The 23,772-nt window shown below is 49.8% G+C and overlaps 1 protein-coding gene across 7 annotated transcripts in view; it reads right to left on the bottom strand.

The window, feature by feature from the left end:
- SEPTIN6 (septin 6) overlaps positions 1–21,581 on the bottom strand; it is a 31,685-nt gene extending 10,104 nt beyond the window's left edge. For all 7 annotated transcript variants that reach the window (XM_037407916.1, XM_037407914.1, XM_037407910.1 and 4 more), the window contains exons 1-5: positions 21,504–21,581; positions 14,650–14,764; positions 6,937–7,132; positions 5,582–5,768; positions 5,182–5,343 (exon numbers count right to left, since the gene is read on the bottom strand). In XM_037407916.1, coding sequence (XP_037263813.1) covers positions 5,182–5,343; positions 5,582–5,768; positions 6,937–7,132; positions 14,650–14,764; positions 21,504–21,530 — 687 coding nt within the window. In that variant the 5' untranslated portion in view covers positions 21,531–21,581. The remainder of the gene's footprint in view (positions 1–5,181; positions 5,344–5,581; positions 5,769–6,936; positions 7,133–14,649; positions 14,765–21,503) is intronic.
- Between the last annotated feature and the right edge of the window lie 2,191 nt (positions 21,582–23,772).

Raw genomic sequence — 23,772 nt, 5'->3', positions numbered from 1 at the left:
ACGCGGCTCTGACTGCGGTGCTGTCCCAGGGGCTTGCCGTGGCTGAGGAGAACATCTGCACAAGCACAGAAGCAATAAAAGAGGTCTTGGAGCCTTCTTGATTCCATTCCCCCACCACTCCCTCAGCTCACACTGCAGCACAAGACAACTTGCTCTGTCGGATGGTGAGATCACAGTCCCTCCTTGACCCCCAGAGTAACAGCTCTTTCCTCCCCACGTGCCTCAGCCCTGCTGAGGAAGGGCTGACCAAGTCCCTGCACCGGCTCAGCCTGCACGTCCATATGTGTGCCCAGGCCCGCGCCAGGCTGAGCTGGGAAGGACTGGGCATCCCTGGGGGCTGTGCTGAGCCTGCCCCTGCTAACACTCCGTAGTGCCTTGTGCTTCCTGCGGCTGTGTTGGGCTCGCCCTCGGCATCCCCTCTCCCAAATCCTGCAGCACTCCTTTATCAAAACTGGTTCCGAGAAACCCAACGGAGTGCCAATGGCTTTATAAAGTCCTCATGATGCTGATGCTACATGCAGCCACAGCTAGATGGCTGCACGGCTAGGGGACAAAGGAGACCAGATCCAGGGAGATCACACCCATGAGAAGGGATCCTGGGGAAGGCAGAGCAGAGCTGTACCACGAGCTCAGCGGTGCCTTGTTATGCTCTTCAAGCCAAGACACACACTCCACAGAATACAGTTGCTACAAGCACCTGAAGGCTGACTAAGAACAAGAGGGATTTGTTTTTGAAAAACTTGGAAATAAAAAATAAGTCGCTTTTTAGTAAAGAAAATACCTTCTGCAGAGAGACTAAGAGACTTGCCCAGTACAAGCTCAGCAGAGTTGGAACAGGAAGAGTCCTGACACCTCTCTCTAGGCTCAGAAGACCTTACCTTACACCCCCCTCCTTCCCCAAACTCAGGCAGCCAAGCAACCCCCTCCCAACCACTGCCATCATACTTTGCTGCATTTATCCGTCGTGCAATAAGTGAGATCTCTCCCCACCTCCGCTGGCTCCTGGGAATTACATTGCATTCTGCTAAGCTGCAAAGAAGTGCAAAGTTTCAGCACTTAAAAATAGTCATCTCCCTTCTGCTGAGTTTTGTGCAGTGACATTTGTTAGCTAGAGCTATTAAAGTGCACTGAGTTCTGGGCAGTTAAAAGGGCCCCAAAAATATGGAAAATCAGTGACCCTGGAACGCTCTCAAGAGCGGGTGGTGAAGTCTTAATCCCACAGGTTATCTGAAAACTTGGACAAGTCAAGTTCATGACAGTTGGTACAATCAAAAGGTTTCAGAGATGCTGCTTTCTGCTTTCAGAGCGTGGCTCATACAGTCAAATCGCAAGCAGAGCAAAACTGCCTGCAAGCACTCGCAAAGATGGGCTCCTCAGCTTTCACTGCTTGGCTTCCCAGCTCTTGCACAGGACACAGGCAGAGTAAGTGGGGCTGGTCAGTCTGATGGGGCCATCCTGGGCCATGCAGAGGCTCTGCGCACTGGGGCCTCCTGGGCCAGTCTCCACGCCGAATTGCCTTTGCAATCAAGTCGACATGCCAGCGCCAGGAGGGACACAGGCCAGCACGGCTGTGCCTGCTCTGTGCAGGGTAAGTTCCCTGCGGGACAGACCAAGTAGCAGAAAAAGAAAAGTGGTCTCCTAGGCTGAAGGAATCTGATTTTCAGCGGAAGGCTGTCTGGTCGACCTCAGGGTTGAGCAAGGGCCACATGCCACCTTCAGCTGCTCTGGGAGGAACCGGAGACATCACACCGTGGGGCCACAGTGGCTACTGCCAGGCACTGGGTGGGCTCTGCACCGACTGCAGGTCAGGCTCCTTGCTACAGGATGCACTGGAACTGGTCTGTACCTGCGTTCAACTGCTGGGAACTCTGAAACACCCCAGGTACCAAACCCCACAAAGGCTTCAGCCTCCTCTGCAGGTCTACACAGTGCTATTTCCAGAGGAAAAGCCATCACAGTTCTGCAGCGCCTGAGGTACCAGGCCAGCCGCTCCCCCTCCGGGACACAGGACCAAGTGAATTCTTGCTAGTGATAACAGGCTCCCCACTGGTGACCACCACAGTCCAGCGGAGCTGCCCATTTCTCTCCTCTTCTCATCTTGCCGCTTCTGGGTGAGAGCTTCTAGATCTCCCTGCTGGTTTCTTCAGACTGCCCATGAGGAGCATCCCATGGCTGGCTTCTCCCACAGCTGTTAATGCTTTTTGTTCACTTCGTATCCAGGTCTTCGGGACAGTGAAGTAATGGGATTTCCAAGGGACAAAGCGAGCAAGGGGAGCAAGAGGAGCAACCTGAGACAGTGGCAACAAACACATTCTAAGGCCACACAGGCACAGCCTGAACCTTGGCCGTCCGTGGGCCTGGTTACCCTCAACAGCAGCGTCAGTTCTGCCACTGGTACCAACCGTTCAGCTGCTGTCTTCGCCAGGGAGAAAGTGCCGGTGATTTCCTTCTTCCAACAGCAAGGAAGCTCCAGCTCCCACCATGTGGGACAGCTCACTGTAGCTGCACATGGTTTCGTTTAACTAGCAGGTGCAGGCAGAATATTTTCTCCCGTAATTAGACTAATTCATTCAAGTCAATAGAGAGTTGGAAGAATAGGAGAGCTTGTTTTTCTTATTTAAGAATAAAATCCAGATGGGAAGAGACCTAAAGAATTTTGGACAGTGTTTTCTCTGAACCTCTAAACATATGTTTGGTGGGATTCTCAAAAAGATCAAACCAGTTTCAAGGAAAATCAGGCATCTTGTTTTGAAGATTTGTTTAATCTGATTATTTTCTAAATACTTCACTTGATGCCTTTGTTCATGGTTAAATATTTTTGTTTCTGATCCATGATGGCACAGATTTTAAAACCTGCAGTTAACCAATTCCTGCCAGATCAGGCAATCATTTTGGTGTTTAGTAAGCCAATCTGGAATACAAAATACTCTAGAAAAAAATTCCTAATGCACCCAGCACAAGTGGACATAATAAAGTAAAATGCATGTGAAATGGTGAGTTTGCATATTTTAAAGCCTAATTCTACTTTTCATGCAAAAGACAACTAATGCAGGTTATAAGCAAACCATTAAGTACTCAAAAGACCAGTCTCAATTTTCTCTGTAATTAAAAAAGAAAATAAATAAAATAACTGATCTAGAGAAGCCGCTGGACAGCAAGAAGCACTACTTCAGCATGAAGACTGCATTTATAACCTTTGTTGATCTGTACAGGCAAAGACAATGAAGTTTTCTGTAGAGAAGTACAAACACAAAGGTTAAGGCAACTGATTTAAATCAAAGTTTCCCATTCCTCGATTTTAAACATTACCAAAATCGGCAATTTAAATCACAAACCCAAATCAACCCATCCTGACTCTTTTCCTGGTCTCAATCCCTCCACAAGCTCATTTTCTGACCTGAATCGTAGGCAGATTTGTCTTATGTTGTTAATAAAATCAGTATTTGGATACAAGTTTTCCAGGTCTACAAAATTGCCTTGATTAGATTCAGATTCTGGCCTGTTTAGTCCCCATAAACCTCGTAATTATGATTTATATCAGTTTAATGGAGGATTTAAAGAGCCGATCTCTCTGCGCAGTGTCTGACACTACCCAGAACGTCTATGACCCGAGACAGCAATTCCCTCCCAGGAGACATGTAAATGGCTGAAAGGGAAGACGAGCAGAGGTTCACCACCTCCCCCAGAAGGGCCAAGGGGAGAGGACTTAACCCTTGGTCATCACACCTCTGGTTCCTTGAGGACGGAGTGATGTTGCATCTTTGTTTCCAGGAGTAACTGTATTCCTACAAAGTTGAGAGCACTAAGCACTGAGCAAGATGCCATCACAAAAGTACTCTGACCAGGAAACCGCCCCTGACAGCTCTAATAATGTTAGGACAAACTTCATGTTTCTTTCAGGCCTCTCCACAACACAACACAACTATTAATATTAGATCAAATGGCAACACAAAAGCACATCAGCTAGACCTGTACTTCATTGACAGCGGTTAAGCAAGCAACTTCCCCTACTTGCTTTCCTGTAAAAAGCCTTCTGGAAAATGGGAACATGCTCAGGATGCATGAGAGGGGCCAAGGGACAGCATGCTGTGTTTTCAGGGAGCCGCAGACAGGCACCCATGATGCTCGGAACGCTAGAGCCAGAACGAGCGCCTGCAGGCACCTCGAGACATCTTTGGCCCAAGCTGTGTACTGTTTTTCACACATAGCTGGTTTAGCTGTGTAACTCCTCGCTACGGGATCCTGGAAGTTCACTGGTGGCAGGTCATCACGTGATACATGGGACAGAAATCTAAAGAAACCCTTGAACTGAATGGGTTTAGATACTGGCGAAGTATCTGGGGGAAGTGAAGCATCGTACACATTTTCTCTCTTCTTACATACTCCAAAAGTGACCAAAAGCAGACATTTAGGGAAGAGAAGGGACACTGCACTGGATGGGCCTTTGGTGCCACCCTTGTGTTTTATTTCTCACATCAGCACTTGGATGTAGCTCAAGTGAAGCCCCTGCTCTAACCAGCCTCATTGTATCCCCCCGTCCATCCGTTCTGGCCAACAGTACCAGAGCCAAAATGCCAAATCAGACCCAGGACCTAGCTAAGTAACCTGATCAATAATTAAACAGCAACTCAGCGCGGACAGGAGTCCCAGAGCTGGCCAGGTGAAGGGGCTCTGCTGCAAGGACAGCCACAGGCAAGAGGAGACAGCTGGAGGCAGGGCTTTGCAGGAAACGCCAGCCCAGGAGAGCAGAACTGTTTGGTGCGAAAAACACAGGGTGAGGAACAGAGAGGTGCTTGTCTGCAGGCAGCCTGCCCCTCACACCAGACAGGGCACAGCCACCTGATTCATTCATAACCCAGGACTGTCCTTGCCCTGCACAGCCACGTCTCACCACCTCTCCAGTTTCCTACACGTCCCTCAACAGATATCCATTAGGACAAGGAAGGGGTTAAAAGACAGTCTGTTTTCTGACTAGAAAAGCCCACCAGAGAGGCAGTAGCCTACCACAAGGCTCTGCTAGCCTAGGATGATGACACTACAAGGACGGGATCCCTGTGAAAGCCTCTGGTTTTAAGACACAAAATAAAAGGGAAAGTGGATTTAAGAAGCGTCCCAATATGGGCCACCAAACCCTACAGTGACAGTGCTGTTCTGGGACAGGAGGAAGCACCAAGCACTTACATTCATTGTTCCATTTATCTCCGCCACGGATTCATCGTCTGTTGGGAACTGGTAGATCTGAACTCCGTTACTGACCAGTTCACTTGTGATTTTAATTTTAAATTTGGTCAGCTCACTCTTGGAAATGGCATCAGATTTGGCAATGATGGGAATGATGTTCACCTAGAAAAGAACAGAATGGTAAGAAGTCCTCAGCTTTGCTCCAAGGAGTTTTTCCAAGTCTGCAATACAACTTAAAAAAACCTCAGAAGCGCTCAATAAACCTACAGGATTTATCTTGCAACCCAGTCATCTCCACTAGCCTAAGAGCTATTCAAAGTGGGGAGATGTGCTCTGCGAAACAGCAGCCTTTCTGCCACGCACACGGCCAACCTGCCTGGTCTGAGTTAAACGTGCCCACCTTGCTGTCAAGCTTCTTCATTGTTACCAAGTCCAGAGATTTCAGCGAGTGGCCTGTCGGAGCAATGAAATACAAGCAAGCATGGATCCGGGTGTCATGGTAGTTGTGCAAGACCCTTTTTATCTTCAGTTCTTCTTGCAAGTAGGCTTCAAACTGAGCATCAATGAACTCAACAATGGGCTTATAGCTTTGGTGAAAGTAAAAGAAAAAAGAAGAAAAAAAGAAAAAAAAAAAAAGTTACACAACTTATAGTCACAGAGGTAAACAGACAGCGCTCCTTCGCTTGCTTTTAAGAAACAAGCTGCTTATTAGATTTCACTTCCTAGGACCAGTTCTCACAATCTGCCTTCCTCCCTGCTCATAAAGTTCCACTACCGCCAAAGAGATGTGGTCCTACATCAGACCCTAGCAGCCTGTTTGACAAAACACCGTACTGGAGATTCAGCAGAAAACAGGAGACGCACCATCCTGTCCAGGGAAAGTGGACTGCCATACTTTGAAAATGTGAGGGTGAGAGACTTTCAAAAGGAAGGATAACGTAAACTTGTTCACAGCAGTGTGCACTTGCTTGCACTCCAGGAGCAAATGGCTTGCTGCTCTCACAGCCCTGAGTCCTGTAGGTGGAAGACACATCTCCCTTCCATACTACTTTTGCCCAGTGCTCTGGGGAAGGAAATCCCTGCAACAGCATTGCAAGGGCATCTGAAATACTGAGCCTGTTCAGACTCAGAACGTGAAGGACATCAGTGCATCTTAAACAAAACTAAAAATAAAATCTAACAGACCCACAACACAGTAAATCCCACCTCTGCAATGCCTCTGTGAAGATGCACCTTGGAGATGATCTGGTGGAATCGCACACCCCTTAACTGCCACGCTCCAACCATGCTGGGACGTGAGCTGCCAGAGATACACCCCCAAGGTATCTCACTCCACATTTATCCTGCTTCCTTTGGCAACACGGAGGAGGCCTGCCAGAAGTGGCTGGTAAGCCAAGCGGTCACTAGACTAGTGGTTTCATCAGCAGCTTGTGGTCAGCACAGCATGAGCGAACAAGCGCAGCTGCCCTGGAGCTCTCTGCTCTCCCCACCAGATGAACTTGGGCAGAAGGCTGTCAGCAGGGCAGATACTGCTCTGACAGCATGAGAAAAGCTGCTTTGAAAGCTGGAGCAGTGCTGACACACCACTGTCTCTGTTGTCTCTTGTACCTGTCCCATCCCAAAGGGATGACAAGGACAACCCATAAGAAGGAAGGAGGAAAACTTTACAGCACAGTCTGGCCCAACTAGGGCACAGCGAGTGACCCTGCAGGAGAAAACTGGGTCATAATACAGCCTCTCTCCCCCTTCACTCACCTGTCCTCTTTGTTGATCTGATCCCCAAAGCCCACTGTGCTCACAATAGTCAGTTTGAGGTTGACGTTGCTCTCCTGAAGGTCATAGGTGCTGGATTTCAGCTGTACCCCGGGCTGTGAGTGAGATGCTGGGTCACCTTCAAACTTGGTGTTGAAAAGCGTGTCCATGAGAGTGGACTTACCAAGGCCAGTTTCCCCTATTGGAGAAAAACAGTTAAAATATTGTGTTGAGTATTAATATGGCTTGGCCTTTCAGCTTCCAAATGTTAACGGGGAGGAAATTGTAGCAGATGAAAGCAGATCTCATGCTCCAAAGGGATCGTCTGGCAAACAGAAAGCCATGTACAATGGGAGGTCTGTATTCTGGGCAAATTACATTTCACAGTCTAATGGCCACTAATATCATTAAAAAATAGAGATGAAAAGAAAGAGGTGAAAAGGCAGAGGGGAAAGCGTTGTTCAGATCCTACATAAATCCGTAACTACACTACAGAAGATACAGTTTTCATTGAAAAGTGGGAGGGGGAATGTGAGTCATTCGAATTTCCAAAAAAAGATGCTCCAGATCAATGTCTCTAACAAGCAGCCGCTGAAATAGGCTCCTTCCATGCAGAAACACTTAGAGCTGGTTCTAGTCCTACAGCAAGTTGTGCGGTTGGTTTCTTGTACTCCAAACAGATTGAGTTGGGGGATCAGCCATCTAGACTGCGAGGGGACATTTTCTGTAATATCTGGTTTCCGTACCACATAAGCTATACAATACTCCAAAAATTTGCTTCCAAAAGTTCTGCAGCACTGAACTGTTATTTGGATTCCATCTATCAACGGGGAACTATTTCCTTGTCTGGAAGGAAGAGGCAAATCCCAGAGACCAGTCTTAAATTTCTTTTAGATACATCCCAGGAAGAACAAAACAAATCCTTCCATGTACTAATTCCGCAGGGCAGCCTCACTTACCGCGCTCTGACAAAGGAGCTAGCTTTCCAAGCTCAAAGGATCTGACTTTGTGCTAAACCCATAAGGAGTCTGGCTGCTGCCTTATGAGGGCTGTTGTGTTTTGGGGAAACGGCAGTTGCTGAGCTGCCCAGCTAGCTTTTGCTAAAACTTCAGGAACTGGCTGATCCCCACCTGCTGCAAAGGCTGCTCCACTAGCCCACTGCAGGACCACAGGGAGACTGTGTCTGGCTGAAGCAGCCTTCCCCTCCCTCCCCCAAGTCCTCAGCTCCCAGCCAAGACAACTTCATCATTTTCCTACTTTGCTCAGAAGAAAAGAGCTTCTTATTTTTGTAGGTTTAAAGCCCTGCAACAGATCCAACTTCCATGAAATGCCCAATTCAACAAGAGGAAACTCCTCCCCATCCTCCCCCGTCCAAATCTCCAAGCCTCACCCCTGCAAGCAGGCAAATTCCTTTCTCTTGGCCCCAGAAGGGACTTTCTCACTCAAGGCTGCAGTACATGACAGGCAGGGCTGGGCAAACATCCACTGCTCTAGGAACTGAGCACTCTCTGATTGCCAGGATCATATATCAAGTATCTTTCCAGAGGCACCAAGTTCCATTAACATTTGAAAATCAATGCACCCCTTTGGCTGCACAGCTGCCTGGGAGCCAGCTAAGACCTTGTGCTCCACCACCAACTGATGCCAGCTACAGCCAAACAGCCACAAGTCCAGCTGCTCTTCACAGCAATCTTGTTTGCAACCCAAAGGGGAGAAGAGGGAGTCAGTAACACAAGCCGGCACTGCTGCGAACCCTTGTGCTACATCCATGCATCAACTACATCTATAAAACCACCAACTGGAGTGCACCGGCACAAGGAAGGGACGGGGACCCAGCAAAGCACAAGGTCACTGGAAGAATGAGCTGGACCATCCAGAAGTCTCATGGCTGATCCCAGCAAGCCCTTCATTGACTTGGGATCTCATAGTCCGGGCTTTGGGGGTACTGTTTGCCCCAAATAGGGAGCAAATGCACAAAGCACAGCAGACCAGAGCACCACCATGGTTTGCACAGGGATTGAGAGAGTTAACAGCAGGCAGCCTGCAGGACCCGCCAGGCCTTTCTCAGGGATTCCAGGAAAACAGGAGCGTAAAAAAAAAAGTAAAAAACCTAAACAGCCTGAGAAGGCTGCAGGATTTCCAGAGCCCCTGCCAAGGGATGGGTGGGCCAGAGCAGGGAGTTGGCTGCTTGCCTGCAAACACCAGGAACCCTGACGGGGTGTCTCAGGACAGGGGAGCTCGTCAGCGCTGGGGTTTGGGAGCATTGCCCACACACCAGCCTGCAAAGCCTCCTCCTGTGCTGCTGCTCCACATTCTCCATCCCATAGCTTGGCAGGCCCCGGAGCAGGGTTGGATCCAGCAGTCTGTGCACCGAGCCTCCAGGGCTGCAGGACAGGGAGAGTGGGGAGCAGCAGTGGCGAGCAGGGCAGGGAGCTACTCTGCAGCAAATACACAAGACCATGTGTAAATCACACCGGCTTCCAGGCAGACAAAACACCCTGCAAGCCACCTCCTGTTTCTGCCTCCCTCCTGCTTGAGGCCAAGACTACTCTTTAAACGTATCCTGAACCTGCTAATCATTGCCTACTTTAAAACAATCTAAGTTCTTGTTTCCAGCAGGGGTGACTTAAACTGTCAGAGGGGCCAGGAGAAGTGCCTAAGAGATGCAGTCAAATTTTTAAGACAGAACATGCTTTTATACTCCATCTCATGCCAGCTACACAGGGCCAGCGAAGGCAACTCTGAATTCACACAGCGAGGTTTTCCTTTTGGAAGGGCAAGATCTGAACTGGTGAGGCATTTTTCCATAGGTGAGAGGTGCCCATCCAAACACCTACAACTTCATGTTTAAAACACGTAACACCCAGCCATCAACAGAGCATCTCAAACATGAAGCCTGCCCACCAGAAATGACATTGAGCCAGCAGATACCCCCGCAGCATGTAACCCCACCGACCTGGCACGGCATTAAAGTCTGCCAGGGAAGAGGAAGATGGAGAGAGAGGAATGACTGTCTCAGTTCAAAGAAACATGATGTTAACACTGATGGTGTGACATGCGATGGTAAAAGACTGAAGATGTTAATAATAAAGTGCTTTGCAGTGTTAAATATGACCAGAGCCAGGGAGCAGTGCTGCTTTGAAGGGCAAAATGACAGACGGGAGGATTTCTGCATCTCCTGAGTTTCTGCCTCACACAGAGGCAACTTTCTGCTGGCTGGAAGATGTAAATGGTGCCAACTGCTTCTTGTAAGGACAGGAGTCCAGATGGAACAGATGGTCTGATGAAAAGGACAAGTAGTCTGTGCTTGTTCCAGCTGACAGCGCTGGAATCTTCTCCAAAAAGCAGAAACAATGAATGGGATTAAGGGAGGCAGAATTACCATGGAAAAGGCAGCGGTGTATGCAAACCAAGTGAGAGGCATCCTTGTCGGGGAGATTATTTCCTGATGTCAGGCTTACAGGCACACATGTGATTTGATCTCCAAAACTGTGCTTAAGGATTACACAACTCTGCATCGGTCTGCTCTCCCAAACCAGGGCTGACAAAGTGCTGTGGGGAGGACAGGGCAGGGACAGTGACCTTTACTGATAAGAGTTCTGCACCAAGCAGCTCTGACAGCTACTGAAAAGCTGTAGCGTTGTGCCTTTCATCATGGGATGGATTTCTGCTGTTAACTCTGACGATTTTCAGAGACATAAGAAAAAATGGCAAGAGACACACCACCACGCAGGCTCTGGACATGCAGCAACTCTACACCAGTGCCCAGAAGACACCAACGCGTCGACTCTTAACACCCAGCAGTTTGCCAGGCCAGAGACTCTGCGCTGGGCTCCCCTCTGGTCTCCTGAGGGATGCTCCCTTGCTCCAACTGCACATGCACATTGTGTCTTCAGTGCTCAACACTGATGGAGCAGTGGCATCACTTGCAAAAACACAGCTGAAACAAGTGCCACTCTCTTCCCTTCAGCTACACCACAGAGATCCTCTGCTCTGGGACCAGACTGCCCTCCCAGTGTTGCCTGGGCAGGACATCGCTCACACTCTCTGGGGTGCTCCAGCTGGTGACCTGGCAGAGCTCGTGCCAAAAGACAGCAAGGACCAGTGCTGCAAGGAGCAAGTGATCCAGCCATCAGTAGTGATGCCACACATCACACTGTGCAGGCAAACGACACGAGGGCTACCAGCTATTTGGGGTGAGATGTAGATGAGGTGAGGTGCTACTGTACCTGTCTTTGACACTGGCCAGCAGCTAACACGGAGGAACAGAAGCAGCTGCGGCCACAGCAAATACTCTTTCCTTTAGGAAGCTCCCAGCTTCCCAAACTAAAACTGGTATCTTTGTGCTGAATGCACCTTCATAGCTTTTACCTTCCACAGAAATTTTGGCATCCCAAGCACCCCGCAGCAGTAAGATGAATTATACACCACAAAAGCTGTACCTCCTTTTTTATGTCTGGTGATTTCATCTGCTTTTCCCCAGTACATGTTAAGTGAAAAACCAAACAATGGCTCACTGGCCCCCTTCTCCACATCACTCAGGATTTAAGAGGTCCCAGTCATATCATCCTCAATTGACTCTGTGGGAGGACAGAGGAGTCCTTGGACTATTTCCCTATTCAGAGGCACGGAGCAGCTTTCACAAGGGAGCAACGCCTGTCCTTCACAAGATTAACAACCATGGCTCCAGATATCAAATAATTCAATCTTAAAGAAAATGTATATACATGCACAGCCCTTTCATGTAGAGAAATGGGAGCTAATCCAATGTAGCAGGTTCGTTGAGACAAGCCCTGAGGCAGCTCAGCCTGATAAGGCCACCTCTCACAGAGAGAGGAAAAAAATAGTTCTTTTCATCTGACAGGTGTACAGAGACACTGCACAATTCACCCGTCGCAAGGCAAAGGCTGGGCTGTGAGGGCAGGAGCAGCAACACGGGCTCACAGAAGATGCTGAAGCGCCTCAGAGGACTACCCAGCTCCCAGCCGCTGCTGCCCGCCCCAGGGGACCAGCGGTGAGGGGGCAGGAGAGGGCTGAGGAGACCGATGGCTTTACAGTTGGAGAAATCCCGTTCTCTCCTCAGCTGCTTGCACCAGTGACCACAAAACCAACCTCTGGGCAACCTCCAGGCAGCACAGCTCATCACTCCACAGAAAGCTGCCTGCTGGAGAGCAGACAGTAGCTCTGCACGAGGAAACCTGTGCGCATCCCTCCGCTCCTGAGCTGGTGAGAGCTCCTGCACACCAAGGGGCTCACTAGTTTGGAGTGAGAGACATCAAGCAGTAGGTGGTACAGCACCTGGGAAAAAAGAAGGTATTTCTGCCACAAAACAGCCATTTCTCATTGCACAGAATAGGCCGGTTAGAAAAAATTGCCAGCAAATCCTGGGAGACAGGAAGGGGGAAACTCCCGCTTATAATGGGATACTACTCCAACGCAACTTTAATCTACCCTGGCCAAAACTGAGAAAGTTTACACTAAAAACGTCAGCCTATTCTTCCTCTTTCTTTCCCCCATCTCACTGAGAAATACAGTCAGCACAGAAAGTCTCAGCCATTAAATACTTCTCCAGCCTTTGCACTGAACTAAGAGGCAACTAACATTTTATCATGGAAGCTTTAGGAAGGAAATGGTTGTGCTGAGGAATAACATATCAGAGAAACCATCCCCAACCCCTAACTTCTTATGAGAGGTTTGCTCATTTATTCTATATTTGGCTCTAATCTCAAAGGGGAGACAGCTTTCAGCATGAGATGAGCTAAAAATTGCTCCACTCTGGACGTGCTGCTGAGAGTTGTTTCTGAAGCTTTCCTTGGCTCCTCCACCAGGAGCTGGAGGAATCGGTGGCTCAGATCCAGTACAGCGCAGAGCAAAATTGTCATTGGATTTTTCCTCCAACAAATGCCACACACAGCTGAAAAACGGGGGGCAATGAAGTGCCTCTCTATCATGCTTAGTGGCCTCACTATGGGATCAGTTAATCCACTTCTTCTGTTGGCTCCAGTCCTCATTTCCTCCCTGTCCTTCCAGTTTTTCACCCCAAACTCCTGCTGTACGAGTGAGACACAACAGAATAACGGACAGATAGACTCTGGGTTTTTTTGTTTCCTTTCTCCAGTATGTTTAGTAAGATTTTAACTTTGCTACCACAAGTTAACAGAGGCACCAGAAAACTCTTAAAAGACATTTTAAAGTCTGACCTCCTCAACTCGATATCTGCAGATCTTTTGCTAATGAAGCTCATTCATTTTTTTCTATAGTTTCTTTATTTCAAGATTGACCATGTCTGTGTTATTACTATTGATAAAAGACTGACATTAATAACTAATGCACATTGATCTCGGCAAGTCCTCGTTATCCAGATCAACGACTGATGCATTCCATTTCTGTCCTGTAAAGAGGAAAGCAGAGGCATTCAACTCCTCTCCATGCATTAAAGTGAACATATAAACACAGGGGGCATCCACTGCTACACCTATAACTTGTAGAAAAACCCCACAGCAGCTCAGTAAGTGCAAAAGGAAATACTTTAAGACTTCAGCCTTTGGGACAAGAGTTTCACTAGGTCTTATCACATTCATGTACTGTGGAAATCACCTAGCGACTCAGCCTGACAGTGACCTCCACTTGTCAGCAAAGTTTATCATCTCACAGGAATGCCACTGCCAGGGAAGGTTTTCTTCTCAGATCCATTTAACAGGGCTCAGCTCCCCTCTCCCTGCTCTGCTCCTCTCTTCTCAGAATTAACCCTGTCCTGGGCAAACACCAGGTCCATACCATGAGCTGGATCTCTCACGGAGGGGACAGACAACCTTTTCTGCCTACCACCTAAGATGAGTCCCCAGGAGGTATCCCCAGCTGCAGCTCTCCCCTCTATCACACCAGGCGTGACTGGGAGCAACTGCAGACAGGGCTTACACCGAGCAGCCGTGGCCACACATTAACCTCCTGCTCCCAGAGGCAGGGCACCAGCATCAGTAAAACAAACTAATTGTCCCATCAGACAATTAATAATTCCCTGTTATTAATTTCCTTATCCCCCTTACCAAACTACTGTACTGAAGCCATACAAGATTTTACTACTGTTACCTAGGAGTGCCTCCGAGGAGGGACCATTTGGGATCCTAACCCTGTGGAAGACCTGTGAGACTGGCAGACGCTGCAGGAACAGACACAAACTCCTACTACAGCGCCAGGCCCCAGCTGAGATCCACACCACATGGCAGCGTGGATAATCGTCTGACCAGCTAAGGCTTGGCCAGACGCTATTTTAATTCAAGAATGCACAGAAGGGAGGAGAAAAAAAAATAGCTTTTAGTGATTTAAGAGGAGCATGACTTGTATTTTGTTAAAATAATCATAATAATAATAATTCAATACCTAACCAAACAAGATCTCAGAACGAAGTTCTCTGGCACAAATATCTATTTTCTTTTTAAACATGAAATTCAAACATGCTAGGAAAATAAAGATCGTAACAAAACCCTGGGATTTTAGGTATTTTATTTCTATGGTTCACTGCTTGGTAGAAAGCCATACTGCATAACTCCAGCAGGGATTTCCCAGGGCACCAGTAAATCTTGTTACTGAAAATAGACAGAACAGTTGGGGAAATCTAAATCAAAGCTACCTTGTTAACGCCATCACCTACAAGCTACATCCAGCTGCAGAGAAGCCCTTTTCAGAAAGAGAACTTCCCCAAATGGAAATACTCACCCACGCACAGGATGTTGAAACAAAACCCATGATTAACTGACTTATTAACCAGCTGGTCAGGCAAACTGTCAAATCCTACATGTCCGGAAAGCGGGACAGTACGACAGCCTTCACCCTGAAATACAATGAAATAGTTGTGTTATTTTCAAGCAAAATACACTTATCTGTACAAATCCTTAAGACCTCCCAAGTAGAATCAACGGCACAGTCGAAGCAGAGATTTGCACGTACACCGTAAATCATGTCAGCATGCTTCCCTCTTCTCCAAAACAAATCCAGACAGCACAAACAGAACGTTTCATTTGCCACACATTAGAAGGTAGCCCTGTCACTAAAATATTGAACTGTGCAAAACACATACCCAAACACAGCTGCTGAAATAAAGAGGTGGCAAAACATTTCTTTCTTGAGAAATTATGTAGACACTCCAGTCTCACCTTATACCGAAAATAAAAAGAATCCCCTGTGCAAAGGAATGTTTTAATGATGCCTCCCCATATAAGCCTATTACAATTCACTTAATGCCAATTGTAACTCACACATAATTCACATTCACAGCTGCAGTTACAGAAACTAGCTAGGAATTACAGAAACAGTGTGGGAACCTGTATCTACATCTAATAATTGAACAACCCAAACACACTGCCTCTGCAAAGCTCAAGTGCTGTAGCACAGAAACAGCAGAGAATGCAGTCCTCAAGCTACTAAACACAGAAATATCTTCCACGTTGTTGCAAAGCTGAAAATCTCAGACTGCAAACAGGAGCCTGTCTAAATCTATAAAATGGCCATTAACACCAGAAAATCAGGGATCACTGAAGGAAGCTGCAAGGAAGATGCTCACATGGGCAGGTGGCCAGACCATGCAAGGCAGCAGGTCTTCTCCAGCTCTGAGTGTTGCTAGCTGAGCTTTGCAGCATTTTTCAAAGCTAGGAAATAAATGGGGGAAAAAAAACCAGAAAAAGTGTCCAGAACTGAGCTGTTCCTAACCACACAGGCCCATCAGAAGGGAGCCTGCGCAGGGGTTTGGGAGTGGAGGCACCCAAATCTCCCTGCTGGGGGGGCACGGGACGCTCTTGCCCAGCCACCCAAACGACTTTATGAGAAACTGCTCCCACAACCTGCTCCCTCCCATGCCCGACATCACTAACCCAGTCTCCCCAGCCAGATGTCCCCTTTCTGTCCCAGGAAGCAGAAGGGCTGAGCTCCAGCTCCAGCTCCTGCTGTGCTCCACACCCATCACGGCCGCTTGCTTCTGGAGCGGGGTCAGAAATTTTCAACCGGCCATTCCACAAAGGCCTATGTACGCCAAGACACTCCGGGTGCCAAACCCACACAGCAGACGGTAACGAACTACATGCAGAGGCTCACCCTCAGAAATGCCATCATGCAAATCTGAGAGTCAGTGCTAACCCCGTTTTGTGTCCCGGGAAGTTCCCCTCCTGCAGCCCCCCAGAAAGGTATTTCCCCTCTCTGGAGGCAAAGGCTTTTCTTAACGACCTATTTTAGTGTCAAATACAGAAAACTCCCCCCGGCCTTTCAGGGACATCATCAGTTTGCAAGAAATACTATAGCCAAAAGGCAATAGTTTATAGGGTGTAATTTTTAACTTACTCTTTCAGAATAATGTTTTCACATTTCACTGTTTATAGGGACAGGCATACTGGTTTTCCCTCTTCTGTTAACGGCACTGGTATTTTAGGCTAGGAAAACATCCCCAAGGACTGCATTTACTACAGCAGCGTGTCAGAGTATCATTACTTGCCTTGTTACTCTTTTGCTGGTCTGGTTTTTTTTTTCCAAATACAAGGCTCCAAATACACTTCAGCCATTAACCATATTTACCACCCTGTCATGTGTAAATATGTTTCCCCTTAACCATATTTTGTGTATTAGTCTGACTCTTCCTGCCAAGATGTTCACCAAATATGGCGCTTTATTAATTCCTGAGCACCTTGCCTCCAAACGACATGTTCATCAGGAAGGCACTCGAGCTCCCCAGCAGATTCTGTTTTCGCCTTCTAAGGATGCAGCTCTGAGGCCCAACAATTCCCAAACAAACCGCTAAAGCAGAAGCAAGGGAAACCATCAGGCACACAGATTTTGTGATGACAAACCTAAACTCCCCTGAACTGCCTTCATGAAAACAGAAACCCAGCACTGGGATAATATCTTGTGGCAGGGTCTGATCTGCAGCAGGAGCACCATGGCCCCAGTAAAGAACAGATGGGTGGACAGAGTCCACAAAGGCACACAAGAGAACCACAGGCAGATTCCTCTTGGGGAAGGAGAAATATCAAGCGTATTTTTAATACTCAGCCTTAAAACTGCACCGTTGGAAGACTGTTTGAACACTACTCTCCCCAGGAAGCGTGGGCAGGAGTGTGGGCTTTCATTAAGAACAAATCTTCTCCTCACCCCTAAATATAAGTGTGATCCAGATGGAACAAAATAAACGGTAGAAGTTAAGCTACTCTCAGCTGAGAGGAGGCATTTACCATCGCACAGAATTCAGCCTGCAAGTCATTTCCTGTAGCCTCTTTTTCTAGTCACCTGTGGTTTTATAAGGCAGTTAAACCACAATTCACATCTGCTACAGGCCAGGAAACAAGTACTGCAAAACCTGATTTCCAGCCACAGCAGCTGAGCCTTCATGTTAAGTACGCAGCCACGAGGTATATTGTGCTACTCTGGTTAAAAATCCAAAGCCTGCTTGGCCAAGACATTGAGAGATCCGATGCGGTGGAAAAAAACAAAACAAAAACATTTTAAGGTCAGACTAGTTCTGAAACACATCAGAAAGTTGTCAGCAATTACCAGACCTGCAGAGAGAAAAGAAACGTTTTCTAGCTGATCCACCATGAAACACTGCAAGTCACTAGTCTTCACACATCAAGCAGTGTCTCTCTATCCAGAATGCTGCTATATATAAACAGCATCATCATAAACAACATATGAACACAGTGATTAGTCATCCTGCCTGTACATTAAAGGTGGATTTAGATTACCTTGGTCAAAACTGAAGAAGAATATGTAAAGCTTACAAGCTTTTTGCTGAAAAAAAAATGTTCAAGAACTATCTTCCATTACTTATCATCAAAAATAATCTTTTAGGTCAAATGTAAAACATATAAAGAGGTACCAACAAGGTTAGCAAGGTTTGACTACTGTGTATGCAAAGGCTTTTTCCACAAGCATCAGTGAGCACTGGATGGCTGAGAGTCCTTCCATACTCTCTGTTTTAAAGTTATCATCTTGGAACAATGATGAAGATGGGATCTCTGGGCAGCCAGTGTGAATGCTGGCACCACACCAAGATACCAGATGCCTTTTCTTTCCCCGTATACACAGAGTGACCTCCTCTAGGACAGAATGGGCTGTTGTTGCTCAGGAGGAAGCAAGGCGTGTTTGCCACAAACAAGATTAAAAGAACAAAAAGAGCAACGTGCTCTCTTGCTGCATTACCAGGCAGGGCTATTGTAGAGTGAAAGTACGGAGCAGCCACTTGGAGAGGTTACTTTATTTTTTCTCTATCTTTGGAGGATTTACACCCCTTTTGTTAGGGCTTCTCCATGCCACAGAAACCACCACTGCCTACTCTTAATTCTTACAGAGAACTATCAGAAATACATGGAAAATACAAAGATGTTATAATAAATGACCCCAAGCCTGAAAGCACTGCACATTAAATGTTTACAGAGAATGGGCAAGATTTAGACACTAGGTGTTTGTATCACTCCAGTGTCCTCAGGATGAAAAAACAATTAGAGGAAAACCTTGCTGAATGTGCATCTCTGCCTTGATCTGCTTTTCATGACAAGCAGGTACAGCATGGTCCCCTCCTAACATCCTCGGAGCCCCAAGAGGCTGTTACCACTTTGTGGAGATAAAGCAGAGCATCCTCCCCGAGACATGCAATGGTGCTGCTCTTTGCAGATGTCAGCACTCCATATTCAGGACAATTTCTGGTAGCCTGGACTAAAGAAACAATGAAAAAGGACACCATAGAAAAGGAAAAGCCTCCACTCGGCAATATTCAGGTGCAGCACAGCAATAAAGAATGCTACAGCTCTGAACACAAGGGACCCCGTGCCCAAACAAGGCCTGAATGATGAGAAAATGCTCCCAAAGACTGTGGTACAATACTCCTTCTGCATCTAATAGAAAAGACTGTTTCTGCTTAGGACACTGACAGCTGACATTTAGTACTTCTGACACAATCCCCCACCTCTCCCCAGATGAGATTCACTTTGAATGCCAAAGCCCTGAAGACTCCCTTCGGAGGATTTCCAAGCAGCCGCAACAAACACAACAGGACCATCCCTCAATGAAAACCAATGAAGCAAAGCTCAGAGCTCCACCACTGCGGCCAACGCTCACAGCAGCCACTCCCCTGCCCCTCTGCCACTCCATGGGCAGAGCTGAGACCATATATAACCTCTATACCTGAGGCAACTCTTCCACAAGAAGTCAAATGTCAAATTGCAAAGCAAGGGAGAACCTGAATTCAGGTTTCCACACTAGTTTTTCACATCATCTTTAAGCCAGAACAACATCAGATCCCTTCTCATGACCTCGATGTTATGGCATCCACTTCCCCAGACTGCATTTGGCTCTGATTAAACAGCAAATTAAAGCAACACTTGTACCAATTACTTCTCACTTGTACCAGTGTGTAATTCTCTTATGCAATGACAGAATTATCCAGCAGACAGTATAAACATCCTCCAAGAGATAAATGCAAAGCAGGAATGTAAAGTGTAGATAAAGATTTTCTATTTCTTTTCCTTGCTCAGCTGATAACAGATCATGAGGACATATATAAAACAAAAACAACAGAAAAGTGGGAGATAAATAGTTCTGAATCAGCGACCACAGAAAGCAAGCAATGCCTCACCCAAAGCTCCTGACCACTGACCACCCTCCTCAGGCACATTGCATCATTCAGTCATCCAACCTTCACAAATGGTCAAGTGCTTCCGAAATCTCCAATTCTGACAGCTCTTAAGATTATATTTCTTTATGCCTCTGCCAAAGGGCTGCAGAAATGCCATGCTGTTTGGATACGTTCCCAGCAGAAGTCTCCTTCAGCAATTAAAAAATATGTATCTGTATCAGCAATCTTAACAATTTTTCTGACCTGTACTACAGAGACTGAGTGAGAGCCCAGCGAGCCGGTCCTCTGCACCTGTCTTTCACCCATGGGAAGCAGGGCGCACACATCCCCCGTGGGTCGCAGTGCTTAAATCCTGCACCCTCCAGGGCAGCAGAGGACAGGAGAGGGGCCTCGGCTCAGCGGTGACAGGGCCGCCTCACCGCCCAGGAAGAAGGGGGTTTCAACCAACCATTTCCACAATAAAAGTGGGTTTAGATAAAAGGTGGTGACCACAGCTCCCCCTCGCACCCAGCCTCAGCTCTCACATGTGTTTAACCCTGCGGCACACACAGAGCAGCCCTCTGCATCACCAGGACATTACAGCTGACTGCTCCACAAACCATGGCCACAACCAGATGTCCAAGACCTGGGCTGACAAGTCGTCTGTCTGGACAAAGACATTTTCAATTTGCAACATTCTAATTACATGTCCGACTCACAGCTAGCTTTCTCTTTTGCCTCTGAAGAGAGGCTGTGCTGCAATTGTAATTCATTCCAAGCCACAAGGAGATGTCTGAAACTCCTGTACATTATCTTAGGGAAGTCTAATGCTCAATTTCTTTACAAGACAGGGGAGCAAGTGAGTCACTTTACATACCTTGGCAGTCACATACAAGGCAACGGGTACGTCCAGGAGGAAATAACATCACAAACTGGCAAGGAATGGCTACATCTACCCGTTCAACAGGACTGGGTCCATGCTAAAACCTACTGCTTTGAAGACAAAACAGCGAGCATTCATCTCAAGTACTATTTCTGGACTAATGCACAGACATGAAAGTTGGAAGCCCATCAAATCACAGACGAAACGCTTCTGCATGCAAACGGGTTACAGCTGCCTCCATAGCATTTCTCTAACGAACACCGAGGTGGCTCAAGTCCCTCTGCTCCTCTTCTGGATAATTCTCTGCAGGCACAGAGAGCTCTGCGCTGCGCTAGGAAGGCAGGCGAGCATCGGCGGTGCCAGGTGTGCCCATGGGCAGCCAGGGAGACACCGCAGGGGGACCCTTGGGGACAAAGCCCAGCGGTGCTGCGGTGCCTGTGTTTGGCGTGAGCTCCCACAGCCCGCCCCCCCCGCACACGGTGCCGGACCGACACCTTCCTCACATCACGCCCTAACAAGTACGGGATGGCAGTTTCTTTGGGAGGAGAAGCGCGTCCCTGGCCAGATGGGGATGCCAAGGGGCGCTTCACCCACCACCGCACCCTGGCCTGGCAACGGGCCCCCAGCCCAGCGTGAGGGTGCAGGGCCAGGGGCCAGGTGTCCCCAGCACGGTAGCCAGGGGCTGCGCTGCGGGTCCCTCTGCGGCACCGGCGGGGCCCGGGCACGGGGGGCCCGGCAGGGCAGGACTCCCGGGGCCACCCCGGGGCGGGCAGCCCAAGGTCGCCGGGCCGGGCTGCTGCCCCGCAGCAGGGAAACCCCACACCTCCCGCCCGCAGGTAAACCCGGCCCCGCTGCGAGCCGCCGCCAAATCCCGACCCTCCTGGGGGGCCGCCGCCACCCCGGGCTGCGCCCCGGAGCCCGCCGAGGCCCCAGGCCGGTGCCCCCGCAGCCCGCGCCCCGCCCGGCGCATCCCACCCCGCCCCGGTCCTGCCCGCCCCGGCCCACCGCCCTGGCACCACCAGGCGCCCCCGCCCGCCGCCCCGGCCATGCCCGGCCCGCAGGAAGCCGCCGGGGGCGGCCGGCGCCCGCTCCCACCTGCCGCGCCACCTCGGCCGCCGCCATCGCTGCGCGCCCGCCACGGCGCCCGCCCCGGCCGGCCGGGAGGCTCCGGGCGCGCCCACCACGGCGCCGCGCGGGGGGGATAGACGGACCCGCCGCGCCCCCGGTCCCGCCCAGCCCCGCGCCCCTCGCGCCACCGCCCCCTCGCCCCGCCCCGCCCTGCCGTCCCCCACCTCGCCGAGCTCGATCCCGCCGGTCCCGCCGCCGTCTCCCCGCTCCGGGAGGCGCGAAGCTGCCCGTCTCCCCCCCCCGCGGCCGCTGGCGATGGTGCAGCCCGGGCCGCGGGCGGGGCCGCGGCCGCAGTGTGGCGGGGCACGGCGGGCTGAGGCGCCCGGGGCAGCGGTGGCGAGCGGGGCCGGGCGAGCAGCCCGCCGCCCCCAGAGCCCCTGCCAGGCCCGCAGGCTGCCCGGCGGGCCGCTGCCCGCCCCCCGCACCGTGATGGGTTCTCCCGCACCGACTCCATGGGCAGGCCCGGGGGGCCTCGCCCGCCGCCCTGTGGCCCCGCAGGCTGGGCCGGGGTTCAGGGTTTGGGTCTGGGGTCTCCCTGCCTCAGTGAATTACTCGATATTTAAAATAAAAGGGCTCTGTGCTTTGCGCACTCTCCCTGCGGGTGGTCGGTCGGTCGCGCTCGGGCTGGCCGGGAGCGTGGCTGATGGCAGCTGTGCCTGCTGCTCACCCACAGCCCCTTCCCCAGCCCCTGCGCCCTGTGGTGCAGAGGGGAAACTCGGTCCTTACCCAAAGCAAAAAAATTTCACACTGCTGGAACCCCCGAGTAAAGCCCCCAGGTTGGCACCCCAGCTTTAGTCTAGCCAGAGCTCACCAGTGTGACCAGTCCCTAAGGCAGGCACGGCTGGGATGGCCCTAAACGGGTGCTCTGCTTTGCACTGTCTGTGCCCTCATTCCCCCAAAGCAGCACCTTGTTTCCCTCCATGTTTTCCCCGGTTGCCACCCAAGAAGTGTTTTAAACTGTTCCCCAGGATCCCACAGCCATGTGGGTAAAGTTCTTTGCCTCCCTGCACCCGCAGAAGCCACCAACAGCTAGTGACAAAACCAGGCAGTGCCAGGAAGGGAGCAAGGGGACAATTATCTTTTCACCACCAGTTGTTTGGGCTTTATGGGATAATGCTGGCTCCTCACACATCCCAGAAAAACTGGTCCAAGTGGTTGGGGAAAGGCAAAGCTGCCCCAAGGGCTGATGACCAGCCCAGGAGCAGGTTGGAGCAGGGCTAACGCTGCGGGAAAGGCAAAGAAAAAGGGCTGAAGGGGCTGGCGTGGCTCTTAGCTGCCTGACCAGCTGCAAAGCCACCTGGTTCAGCCATGCTGTGGGTGTCTGAATCGTCACGGATAAGAAAGGCCTTGGGAGAAACCGCACTGGGGACTTCCAGGGCAGAGGAATTTGTCCTGATACCTAATAACTAATAGGATACAGACTGTTGGCGGCACGCAGGCATGGGGCTTTGCTGCAAAGTGAAACACAGCGAGAGAGGAAGGACACAATGCTGCTGGGCTGACACCTTGGGGGGTAAGGGACCCAAAGCACCGCCCCGGGCTGGGTCTGCCTTACAGCATGGAGACCCCCTGGCCACCAGGAAAGTGGCCCCTTGGGGCAGTAACCTCGACCTTCCTGAGCACAGCACCAAGGAGAAACATTGCAATGGTGGGCGGCAACGGTGGGGGGTGGGGGGCTGTAAGGCAGCAAAGTACCTGGGGCTTTGGGGTGCTGCCGGGGCCAGGGGAATTGTCCCGGGATCAGTGTTATGGATTTATGTGTGCCAGCCACCGCAGCAGGGTCCGACTGGAGGATCCTGCTGAGAATGCCAAGCCCAAGTGAAGGTTATCAATTAGTCTTTTATTAATTCCTGGGTTACAGCTTGAGCTGGGTGCCTCCGGCGAGGGACCCCTACCCCAGTCACCTCTCAGTTACACCCACGCCACCACCACCCAGCCCCCAGGTCCAATAACATAAGTGTTGTCAGTGGTCTCCTGATTCCTTACTGGGTTTGGCTGTCGCTGGGCTGGCCGCCTTCTGGTTCCTGCATTCTCTTGGAAATGTCTCCTTGGTCCTGAACTTCTTCGCTCTGCTCAGATCTGCTGGATTCGGGGAGTTCTTTGCTGGCAGCATTACTTGTATCAAAAGTTTACGCTTGGGCGGCTCTTGCAGCCTAAGGCTTCAGCTGCTTTAGCTGCTGATGCTAACGAGGCTGTTCAGGGAGAAGAACACAGTTAGCTCATCAAATGTCTTCTG

This window comes from Falco rusticolus, chromosome 14, assembly GCF_015220075.1.
Source record: "Falco rusticolus isolate bFalRus1 chromosome 14, bFalRus1.pri, whole genome shotgun sequence".
NCBI classification, from domain to species: domain Eukaryota; kingdom Metazoa; phylum Chordata; class Aves; order Falconiformes; family Falconidae; genus Falco; species Falco rusticolus.
Note: the sequence above shows the minus strand (reverse complement) of the source record. Positions and strands in the feature narration are given on the sequence as shown.